The sequence below is a fragment of the Rhinolophus sinicus genome, chromosome 16, assembly GCF_057876585.1.
Source record: "Rhinolophus sinicus isolate RSI-liver-muscle chromosome 16, RSI-T2T, whole genome shotgun sequence".
In the NCBI taxonomy this organism is placed as follows: domain Eukaryota; kingdom Metazoa; phylum Chordata; class Mammalia; order Chiroptera; family Rhinolophidae; genus Rhinolophus; species Rhinolophus sinicus.
Genome location: NC_142516.1, coordinates 32,286,690 through 32,299,364, shown reverse-complemented (window position 1 = coordinate 32,299,364; position 12,675 = coordinate 32,286,690). Strand labels below are relative to the sequence as shown.

Sequence of the window (12,675 nt, the reverse complement as noted above, 5' to 3'; positions counted from 1 at the left end):
ATCTGTTTACAAAGGCGTTTACCTCTCCTCCAAAGGCACCTGCTTGGGTATTTACAAATACTTCATTATAATTTATATTATTTATTTTAAGTATTAATGTCAATAATATTATTTACTTATATTTAATTATATGTTAATATTATTTTATAATTCAATATGTCCATCGTGTGTTGCAATGGACATACTAAATGCATCCATCTGGCTGATCTTAATTGGGGCTTATTTTTGGGGTAGGGCTTATATTACGAGCATCCTGAAAAATCATGCTAGGGCTCATTTTCTAGTTAGGTCTTATTTTTGGGGAAATGCGGTATTGTCATAGGTAGCCATATACATTTCTGTGTAGATTTTGAGTTTTATGAGAGCACTAGTGTAGTTTGTTTTGATATCTCTACTGTTTGCTTGGCACATAATAGGCGCCTAATAAATTTAAAAAAAAATAAATGTTAAGGTAAAATCTCAGATAAGTAAAGTCTGTCTTTGACGCTACTTAATGTTGGTGTGCTAAGTTTTTGCCTCTTTGATAACCACATTTGGGATATGGTTTTAAAAAACTTAAAGTATCCTTTTAAAGGATGAATTTTAGCTTGCAGCATGCCATATTTTGACAAAGGAAGTTTCTTTTGGATTATTTAGAAACTGTTAATATTCTATTCAACTATATAGCATCGTCTTTTAAAAATAGTAACTTGTATTTTTTTTCATAATGTTGCAAGTTCAGAAAATATAGAACAAAAGACAAGTTTCTTAAAATTTCACCAACTGGAGATAATTTTTTACATGTTGCTATGTTTCTTTTTTTTTTTAAATGCACATATATAGTTTTTCTTGTAAAATGGCACTGTGTATATTATATTTTAACCTGCTTTATTCACTAAGTACATACTTATAATATTACATAAAATAAATGTTATTCCTCTATAATATTTTCAGTGGTTTATTTTATTTTGTATGAATGCATGATAATAAAATAATACATTTGTTGACCAATTACTGTGTGCCAGTGGTTAATATCACTAAACATTTACATATGTTATCTCATTTAATCCGCATTTCAGTCATTTGAGGTTGAACTACGTATTCCATTTTAGAGACAAGGAAACTGAGGCAGAGTATTTAAGTCTTTTGCCCAGGGTCACATAACTACTAAGTGATAAAGCCAGAATGTAAACTTAGGTAACTTGGCTTTAGAGCCTGGGCTTTTCATTTAAACTATAATACTTTGAACCACTCCTCTTGTTGGGTATTTTGATTGTTCAAAGTTTATGCTATTATACATAGGACTGTAGTAAACATCCTTTTAACTCTATATTTTTTATTCTTAAAATTATTTTGAGGTGTGAGGCAGTAATACATGCACAATGGTTTAAAAAGTTATCCAGAGAAAATTAAGTCTCCCTCACAAATCAGTTCTCTTCCTTATAGCTACCATGACTAATACTTTCTCGTGTGTCTTTCCAGTTAGTCTTTGAATCTATAAGCATGTATAGATTTAACCTCTCTTTAAAACACAAATAGTAGCATATTCTAACACATTCTCTACCCTTTGCTGTTCTCCACTTAACAGTGTATCTTGGTGAATCGTTCTACATCAGAATATATAGATCTGCAGCATAGCAGCTCTTTCTCCCCTCTCACTTCTTTTTAGCAAGTGCAGGGTACACCATTTTATGGATGAGGAAGTGCTATATGAATTAGTGGATTACTTGAAGGTTTTATTATAAGGTTTTAAAATACTGCCACCAATTGCTGAAGAGCAGTTTAAGGGGAGGGAGGTGACGTTTTGAACAGGAAGACGAGAAGGGGCTGTATTTGATTCCTTCATGTGGACTACTAGAAGGTATATCAGTGTAAATGTCTCCACAATTGATCTGATCTGTATACAGAGGGAGCCAAAAAAATGTATGTACGTTTTAAGAGAGGAAAACTATTAAAATTGTAATATTCAATACTGATAAAAGTCATGTTTGACTTCTGCAATTACAAGAGGCGCTCAAAGTGGTTACCATCAGCATCCAGACACTTCTGATTATGGCTAACTACTTTTGAACAGCATTGACCAAAGTGCCCACTTGTATATGTTTTTTTTGGCACCCCCAATATTGCCTCATTGTTTCTCTTTTGTGCTGCATATATGGATATATTTGCTGTTTTTAAAAGATGAATTTCTTTTTTTGGGAAGTTGTAATAGTCAATATATAGAAATGAAGATATACCATTACTTTGGTTTTCTTTATTTTTTTTTGTTTTAAAGTACATGTAGCATAAAATTAACAAACATAACCAGTTTTAAGAGTACAGTTCAGGGGTACTAATACATTCATAATATTGTGTACCCATTACCACCATTTATATCTATAGCTCTTTTCATCTTGTAAATCTGAAACTCTTTACCCATTAAGCAATAATTTCCATTCCCCTCTCTCCTCAGTCCCTGGAAACCACCATTCCAATTTCTATCTTTCTGATTTTGACTAAGTATGCCATATAATTGGAATCATGCAGTATTTGTCTTTTTGTAACCAGCTTATTTCACTTAGCACAATGTCCTCAAGCTTGTAGCATATGTCAGAATTTGCCTTTTTAAGGATGAATAATATTCCATTGTATGTATACAGTACTACATTTTGCAGATCCATTCATTCATTGATGGACATTTGGGTTGCTTCCACATTTTAGCTATTCTGAATAATGCTGCTATGAACTTGGATGTGCAAATATCTCTTTTAGATTCTGCTTTTAGTTTTTTGGGTGTATGCCCAAAATGGAATTGCTGGATCATAGGGTAATTCTATTTTTAATTTTTTGAAGAATCTCCATACTGTTTTTCATAGTAGCTGTACCATTTTATATTCCCACCAACAGTGTACAAGTTTCTAGTTTCTCCACATCCTTGTCAACACTTCTTGTTTTCTGTTTTTTGTTTTTTGTTTTTGATGGTAGCCATCGTAATGGATGTGAAGTTGTATCTCATTGTTGTTTTGATTTGTATTTCCCTAATAATCAGTAATGTTGAGCATCTTTTCATGTGCTTATTGGCCATTTGTATATCTTCTTTGGGGAAATGTCTATCAAGTCCTTTGTCCATTTTTGAATTGAGTTTTTGTTTTGTTGTTGACTTTTAGGAGTTCTCTATGTATTCTGGGTATTAATCCCATAACATATATAATTTGCAAATATTTTCTCCCATTCTGTAGATTACTTTTTGTTCTGTTGATATTCTTTTGATAGCAATTTTTTGATCCAACTTGTCTATTTTTTCTTTTGTTGCCTATGCCTTTGGTGTCCTATCCAAAAAGTCATTGTCAAATCCAATGTTATGTGGGTTTTGCCCTATGTTTTTTTCTAGCAGTTTTACAGTTTTAGTTCTTACATTTAGGTCTTGATGAATTTTAAGTTAATTTTTTTTATATGGTATTAAGGGTCCAGCTTCATTCTTTTGCCTACAGATATTCAGTTTTTCCTAGTACCATTTGCTGAAAATGTTCTTTTTCCCCATTGAATGTTCTTCGTACCTTTGTCAAAAAATCATTTGACCATATATGTGAGGGTTTATTTCTGGCCTCTCTATTCTATTCTATTAGTCTATATGTCTGTCTTTATGTGAGCACTACACTGTTTTGATTACTGTAGCTTTGTAGTAAGTTTTAAAATTAGGAAATATGAGTCCTCCAGCTATGTTCTTCTTTTTCAAGATTGTTTTGGCTATTTAGGGTCCATTAAGATTCCATGTGAATTTTAGGATGGGGTTCTATTTCTGCATAAAACATTGGGATTTTGGTAGCGATTGCATTGAATCTGTAGGTCACTTTGGGAGGTATTGACATTTTAACAATACTAAGTCTTCTGATCCAGTGGGAATAATAGTCCATTATTTTGGTTTTTTGAAGATTCAACTAAATATTCATGGCAAGAACAAAGCCACCAATAAAATTAGTCCATCACTACCACCCTTCTAATTTTGATCATTTGATTGAATAAAGTAGTATTGACCCATGATTAAGTTATTAACCTGGTAATGTGGTTTCTTCTTTTTCATGGTAGATATCCCAGAGGAGGAAGCCAGATATTGGACTTACAAATTGGAGCAAATCAATGCCATGGGAGCTGACAATGAGGTAGGAACTGCCTTACTTGCAAAATAGAGAGATGGAGAAAAATCTGTTTGTAGGACACTTTATAGTGTGTCAATGGAGGGACCTGTTAGCATGGTGAAGAATGAAAGAGTTTAAACTACATTAAAGAAAAATGGCAGCTGGAAGGTTGCCTAACATTTCATTAGAAGGATTTTTCTCCTGCTTTTCCTCTTCTTCCTACTATTCCCCAGGTGTGACTGAATTGGCACTAGTCTGACTCTAGACTGTTGGGGAAGGAGCTCATACGAAAGAAACTGTTCTCTTGTTACACAGATGAACAGAAGTCATTTCTTCTGCTTGTTCTCAGAGTTTTGGATATATATCCTTATTTGTGTGCACTTTTTAGGGATGTTTCAACTATTGCATTGCTTTGTCCTGCTGTCCTAACTTATCTCCAGAGATAGGTCTGGTGCTCAGAAGAGAATGCAGCTCAATCTGGGACATTAGGAATGGGGAATGTTTTTGATATTGGTAGTGGAGAGAAAAGATAAGTTATTTTACTTTTGGACATGGTGTTCTATTAGAAAATTGGTCTGATTATAAGGTAGACTTTGGAATGCCAGGAGATATTTTGGTGACAGTGTCTGGTAAGCAACTTCATGAGAGAGTCTGAAGCTCAGGGTTGATTGGGGTAGGGAGCTATAGGCATACAGTTTGGATTCATCAACATAATGGTAGCAACTGAAGTCATAGGACTAGAAGAGCTCACTCTTCCGTATGTACAAAGTGTATTAAAGAAGAACAAGGACAAAACCTTGAGAAATCTCAAAGATAGAATCTTGAGAAACAAAAGAGGTTGAGAAAGAGCAGCCTGAGAGTAAGAGAACCAGAAAAAGTTTACAGAACAAAAAAAAAGTTAAGGTAGAAATTCTTGATAGTGTCAAATGTTACCGAGAATAAAGATGATAAGCAATGAAATGGGGCCATTGGATTTTGCAATTAGTAACGAGGATCCATAGGTTAGTGCAGGATGCCAAAATGCAGTGGTCTGATGAGTGTGTTAGTTTCCTCGGGCTGTCATAACAAAGTACTACAAACTGGTTGTGTAGAACTCCGCACATTCTGGATTTGGCTGATTATATCTCCAAGGTTTCATTTACTCTGTTCCTCTATCCCTCTTACTTCCTTTAAAGAAAAAATTATGTCTAGTAGTTTGAGGATTAGATTGATATTTAGAATGAAGTTTGTTTTTTTTCCCTTTTTGGTAGGCAGATGGTGTCTTATCGCACTTTTAGTGATGTTAAATTTCAACAGTGGATTCAACTGGTGTCAGCCTGTTTCATCCATTATAAAGTGCTTCCACCAGCCTTTCATCTAATCATTTTACCAGCAGGAAAAAATTTTAAACAGACATACAAATAGAGGAAATAGTAAATTGAAACCTGTATACTTACCTCCAGGATTCAATAATTATCAAGATTTGGTCATACTTGCAAAATAATTTTAAAAATACAGTGTAGAGTCTTATCTTTTTATGTTACAGTATGTTAATGAGTCCCATCCGCAACATCCTCTTAGGTCCAGAAGACTGGCTTGGAGATCTACACTTTACAGAGTAGGAATGTCCCACCATTTATTACTTTTCCTACTCACGGACAGTTAGGTTTTTACTATTATAAATGCATGTTCCCGTGAACATCTCTGAGCCTGTTTCTTTGTGCTTACATACATAAGGCTCTGAACCAAACTGTTCTGTCTTCCAGACTCTTTGTATCCGTGTTAATTTGTTTATGCCTTTTGTTTGTTTTGTTTTGCCTTTTTAAATCCTGCCCATCCTCAAGACTTGAGCTTAATGAAAGATTCTCTGGGTATATACCTGGAAGTAGAATTGCTTGGTTGTTGGATATACTCTGTTCAACCTTGCTTGATATTGCTAAATTGCTCTCTAAAATAACTACCAATTCACATTTCCATTTTCCTTCTTCTCTGTATCCTTAATGAAGCTTGATAATACCAGACTTTAAATTTTTACTCATCTAATATATTTAGAACATTATCATTTTAATTTGCATTTCTTTGTTTATTGGTGACATTCATTTAGTTGTTTATTTACCAAATATGTACCAGGCACGTTGTAAGATCCCTGTCCTCATGGATCAGATAGGAGTAGACCAAACAATAAGCAGGAAATGTAATAAACATGGTTTAAGTGTTAAAGGGTGAGAAGAGTTGTAGGGGGAGAAAACCTGTTTTCTCCATGCAGTTTTTACACTTCTTTTGTTAGATTTATTCCTAATCATTGTGAATGGAATATTTAAAAATTACATTTTCTAATAGGTCATTGCTAAGGCAGTGCTTTGTTGCTCGTTTTTTAAGAAAACTTTTGTTTATTTTTAAGTGTGTTTTTCCAGGACTCATCAGTCCAAGTCAAGTAGTTGTTTCAATCTTGTTGTGGAGGGCGCAGCTCACACTGGCCCATGCGGAGATTAAACTGGCAACCCTGGTGTTATAAGCATGGCGCTCTAACCAACTGAGCTAATTGGCTGCCCCCTCATTTATTTATTTATTTATTTAGGTATTGATTTGATTCAGTAACTCTTATTCTACTAGTTTAGAGATTCCCTTAGGTTTTTTAGTTTTTGCATAAGTTTTTATCTCTTTCTAATTCTGATGTTTTATTTTTAAGGGTGTTATATGTATATGTATACATGTATATATCTTTATTAATAGACTTTATTTTTTAGAGCAGTTGTAGGTTTACAGAAATTTCGAGCTGATAGTAGAGGGAGTGTCCATATCACTTCTTCCCCAACCCCTACTCATAGTTTCCCATTTTATTAACATCGTACATCAGTGTAGTACATCTGTTACAGTGCATGAACCAATATTGATATGTTATTATTAACTAAAAGTTAATATTTTTATTTATATTTATTATATATTATTTTATGAACTTAAAAATAAAACTAAAAATCCTTTTTTTTTTTCCCCCAGATTTCCTTAGTTTTTACCTCATACATTTTTTTTTCTGTTCCAGAATCTCATACAGGACACTGTATTACATTTAGTTGTTATGTCTCCTTCTTAAGCTCCTCTTGGCTGTGACATTTTTCTCAGATTTTCCTTGTTTATGATGACCCCTTATTTTAAAAAACTCATTGTGTGAAACATTCAGTGTAATTTTTAATAGTTGGAATGAAAGTGGGGAGCCTTGTCTTTCTCCTGAGTATAAGGGGAATGCTTCATGAGTTTTAAAGTATGATGTTTGCTATAGATTTTGATAGATGCTCTTTATCAGATTAAGGAAATTCTATTTCCTTCTACTTTTCTAAGAATTTTTGTCATGAAAAAGTAAAGGATTTTATGAAGGCCTTTTCTGCATCTAGTAGATCACATACCTTTGCTCCTTTAACCTGCTTATTGTGGGGAATTGCATGAATAGATTTTCAGATTCTGAACTATCCTTGCATTTATAGACCACCTGGTTATGTTATATGTTCAATACATATGCACACATATAATACATTTTCACATATAACTATTATAGCATTTATGATGGAGAATAATACGAATTCGGCTTGGTAATTTTAGGATTTTGCATCTATATTTATAAATGAGATGGGCCTGTAATTTTCCTGTCTTGTAGTATTTTTCTTTTCTTTTTTGGTATATAGGTATTACACATTTTCCCTTAGCTCTCTTAATAGTATTAATTGGGCTCTAGTTGGTCTCCACTTTCTGCTTTGGGCCTGGAAGCGATTCATTAAATATGTCTCTGAAAATATCTACTGTCATCTTTTAAGTCTGAATTCTTCTAGTTTAATACTTAGTTTTATGATTTCCTCATTGTTATGCCTGTGTAGTACCTACAAAAGTCATTATTATTTATAATGGTTACTATTTATAACCAAGTCCCTTTGTTACTTTGGAGTGTGTTGCTTACCCTTCAAGAAATTTTTAACATTTTTATGATTGACAGTTTTACTAATACTATTATCTTCTTTAAATTATGCTTGACTTCTGATCTTCTCTAATGGAAGTAGTAATAGTGGTATCTACCTCTGATATTTGTATCAGAGTGTATTGCTTGTAGAGTACTTTACATATAAAAGTATATTTATATACAAAAAGTGTTTTGTATTTTGGATCCAATTGCTTGAAATGCCCTTTACCACTAACACTACTATGTAAGCCATCAGCTATTATCTGGATATTTGTAATAATTGGTCTATTTCCCTTCTTGTTGCCTACAGTTCATCTCACACAGCAGCCAGAGTGATTTTTAAAGTGTAAGCAAGTCATACTTTTCTTATGTTCATAACTTTAAATGGCTTCTCAATACACTAGAATAAAATCTAGACTTCTTACCATGATTTACAACTCGGTTCCCTCAGTGCCTGGATCAAGGCCTTGAACATAATAGGTACTCAAGAAAAAGCTGTTGAATAAATACCTCATTCATTGATAGTGTTACAGAAGCTCTGTCTTGCCCAGGAACTCACATCTTCTTAATAAATATCAGAGTCAGGACGAAAACTCCAGATCTCATATTTACAAGTTGCTGGACCAAGTGATACTTTTCCAATCCTCCAATAGGCTCTGAACCAAACTCTTCTGTCTTCCAGACTCTATGTACCTGTATTAATTTGTTGATACCTTTTTTTTTTCGTTTTGCTTTTCTAAATCCTGCCCATCCTCAAGATTTGAACTTAGCATTACTCTTTTATAGAATATATATTTTTTATGGCTTCAGTACTCTGTATTTGTTTTTTGATGGTGATGGTGGTGGGTTGGATTAGGGAGGCTACAGTATAAGTGGGAAGGAGACTAGTAGATACCAGGTATTGCATTACATGCTTAAATAATTTCACTTACTTCCCAGGTGACCTTGTGAGGGAAGAAGCACTTACTTGTTTTAAAGATGAGAAAATTCTGTCTCGGAGAGGTTTCAGTTTTATCACTTAAATGGGGAAATCTATACTTTATAGGAAACTTAGAGGACTGAGTTTTCTAAGAGTTTTCTTAGAGAAGCCACAAAGGCTTCTCTAAGACTCCTAAAACTAATCTTTCTACAGCTGTCTGGCAGAGCTGGAAGGGTGCCCAAGTGCCCTTGGTTAGAACAGGTATCCTACTCTGCTATCCTGTCTCATTGGACCATTGCCCGATCTGATAGTCTGGCCTGTATGTCAGGATCCCACAGGGAAATTAGCTGCAGGATCATCTGTTTCTAGTCTGTGAAGAATTTGATTCCATTCAAACACTAAACACAGCTGTGATTTTTTTCTTCTTTGCTTGGGTCTCTTATTATATGTATTTTTTTTTTCTCTTTTCTGCTTCTAGTATGCTATTCAAGAAGAAAGCCTGAGGAAGCCATTGCCCACTGCTGCCGCCCAGTGTTGTAAGTGAGAAACTTATCTGTGACTCTCAAGCATAGCTTTCTGTGAGCTCTCTAACTGTGGCTTATTTTGAGTTGGGGAGGGTGGAGATGTAGTGGGTATTAACAGAGGAAATTACAGAAGCACACCTGTTTACGCCCATACCTCCAGTGGCTCTGTCCATTAGCTTTTGGTTTTGTGTGGCTGTAGGCAGGGCAGTGGTGCTCATCTTTTTTCTCCATTTGCTGGTTTTTATCCCAGGAGGAATGATTTTACTCACTCACTCTGTGCCAATTTACCGGTTATTCTTTAAGGCTCAGTTTAAATGTCAGTCCCTGGGAAATATTCCTGCTGTTTTTCCCCTAAATTAAGCTTAGGTGTCTCTCCTCTGCTTCCATAGTACTCTGTGCACACATCCATTATATAACCTATCATCTATTACAATCTGTGTATATTTCTTTGAAAAGAACAAAAAGTTTCTTTCATTTTGTATTCCTAGCATCTGACTCAATACCTGATACATAGTATGTAGTAAACCTCAATAAAGTTTGATATATGATTGACTGAGAGAATTTGTCATTTCTCCTGAGATTAATTTATCCAGACTACACAGATTCCTTCTTGAAACGAGCCATACATTCTTGGTATATTGCTACCTTCTCCTCAGTGTCTCTCAAAACAGCTTGAAGACACACTAAACGACTGACCTGGAGTCTACTTTCTCTTTCAACCTGTGGGGCGTGTATGTGTGTTGTATGTTGTGTGTGTTGTGCTTCTTTTGGGTTGCTGTAGTTTTTCTGAATCAAATGTCAAACTTATCATCTGCAGGTTGAAAGTGGTGGTAATGGTGGTTGTTAGTCTTATAATAATATTAGTAATAAGAAGAACCATAGCAACTAACATATTTTGAGGTCTTACAGTATGCTAGATGCTGCTCTAAGAGCTAAAGTGTATTAACTTATTTAATCTTCACAGCAACCCTAAGACGTAGATTTTACTCTTGTCTCCATTTTTCAGATGAGGAAACTGAAGCATACAGAGATTGACTAATTTGCTACAAGTAACATAGGTTGTAAATAGTGAAGTAAATATTCACAGACAGCCTGACTCTGCAGCCCATGTTTTGCACCACTGTGTTATTATACTACTTCCATGATATTGTTTGTGAGAATGAAAACTATTAATATCATTCATGGTTTGTAAATCCACTGGTTGCCTTCCATTCTATAGGGTACTTTCCAGATAAAAGTAAGACCAATGGCAGAGGTCAACATTTTTTCTTTATTTAAAGAAGTCTGCTATTTTTCATATGATTTACTACTAGCTTTTTTTTTTTTTGCTATTTAGAACCTAGAATTTATTAAACATTTAGGGTTATAGAAAATCAGAAGAATCTGAATTGAAGAGCATGTTGTGAATTACAAGTCAATAGGTCCTCTCCAAAATTCACTGTAATGAGCTAATTTTGATCTTTTTAATCTTTTAAACCTTTTTCCAGGACTGCTAATGAGAAGTGAAATGGAATGATTGAAAATTTCACTTCCCATTTCTTCCTGAGCCATTTTATGAAATGCAGTTGAAGATTAAAGAGCAAATACCAAGAAGGCAGGAGGATATAAGAGGCCATAAATAATCTGCAAGTTTATTAATTCTCATACACTTTTCATCTGTTTACTGGCTAATTTGTGTGTGTGTGTGTGTGAATAGCCTGTTCCTATCTTTTGTCTACTTCCTCATGTATTTTTATTTTGAAAAATTTTATACTTACAGAAAAGTTGAAAGACTAGTACAATGAACACCCATTTACCCTTTACTAGAATCAATGATTAACATAACATTTTGCCTCACTTGCTCTCCCCCTTCCCACCTCTCTTTATTTTTGTCTCTATATACACATACACAAAAATACACACATGTATTTTCTGAATCATTTGGATGTAAGGGTCAGACTTCATGACACATCAGCATGTATCTCCTAAGAGCTAGAACAGTCTTCAAACCAAAATACCATTGTCAGAATCAAGAAATTTAACACTGAAACAATAATATTATCTACTATACAGGCCATAGTAAGAATTCCCCAATTGTTCCACAGATGTTTTTAGCTCTTCCGCCCTCCCCGTATGATCTAATTACGAATCATACCTTTTATTTGGTTGTCCTGACTCTTTATTTGTTTGTTTCAATTAAAGTTGATTGGGGTGACAATTGTTAGTGAAGTTACATAGATTGCAGGTGTATAATTCTGTAATACATCATCTATGTACCACATTGTGTGTTCACTACCCAGAGTCAGATCTCTTTCCATCACCATATATTTGATTCAGTTTGTCCTCATCTACCACCTTCCTCCAGCCTTAAGACCTAATGGAATTTGCTTGCTAGATTTTGGACTTGCTTGGGACCTGTCACCTCTTCCTTCTTTCCTATTTCTTCCTTGTGGAATGGAACTATTTCTCTTATGCTTGTCCCACCATTGTATTTTGGAAGCACATAATTACAGGTTCAACACTGGAGAGGGATTTTGCCTCTGGATGAATCATACTTGGAGTCTCACTCATATGTGATTTAGTTGATATTTAAATGAGACTTTGGATCTCAGTTTTGAGTTGATGCTGGAATGATTTACGACTTTTGGGGCTGAAGGGATGGAGTGAGTGTGTTTTGCATGTGATAAGGACATGAATTTTGGGAGGCCAGAGGCAGAATGCTATGGGTTGAATTGTGTCTCCCTAAAACTCATATGGTGAAGCCCTAATGCCTCCCACCCCCAGTGTGATTGTAGTTAGAGGTAGAGCCTGTGAGGAAGGAAGTATTAAAGGTTAAATGAAGTCATACGGTGGGGCCCTAAACTGATAGGGCTGGTGCCCTTTTTAAAAGAGGAAGAGACACCGGAGCTCTCTCTGTCATGTGAGGACCCAGCAGGAAGGTGACCATTTGCGAGCCAGGAAGAGAGCTCTCAGCAGAAAGTGAACCCTGCCAGCGTTTTGATCTTTGACTTTTCAGCCTCCAGAAACTGGGAAAATAAATTTCTGTTGTTTTAGCTACCCAGTCTGTGATATTTTGCTATGGCAGCCATAGCAGACTAATATACTTATGTAAATCTATGTATACAATTTGGGGACAAATATCTGGCAAAAGAAGCACCAAAATATTAACCAAATTTGTCTCTGGTATGTGGGATTATGACTTTTTAACCCCTTCAGCATTTCTTACATATTCTA

At 34.8% G+C, this 12,675-nt stretch overlaps 1 protein-coding gene across 5 annotated transcripts in view; it reads left to right on the top strand.

Annotated features, from left to right (window-relative positions):
- The window catches only part of UNC13B (unc-13 homolog B), a 173,479-nt gene that overhangs the window by 40,178 nt on the left and 120,626 nt on the right, over window positions 1-12,675 (top strand). For all 5 annotated transcript variants that reach the window (XM_074330677.2, XM_074330678.2, XM_019729033.3 and 2 more), the window contains exons 6-7: window positions 4,045-4,118; window positions 9,417-9,474. In XM_074330677.2, coding sequence (XP_074186778.2) covers window positions 4,045-4,118; window positions 9,417-9,474 — 132 coding nt within the window. The remainder of the gene's footprint in view (window positions 1-4,044; window positions 4,119-9,416; window positions 9,475-12,675) is intronic.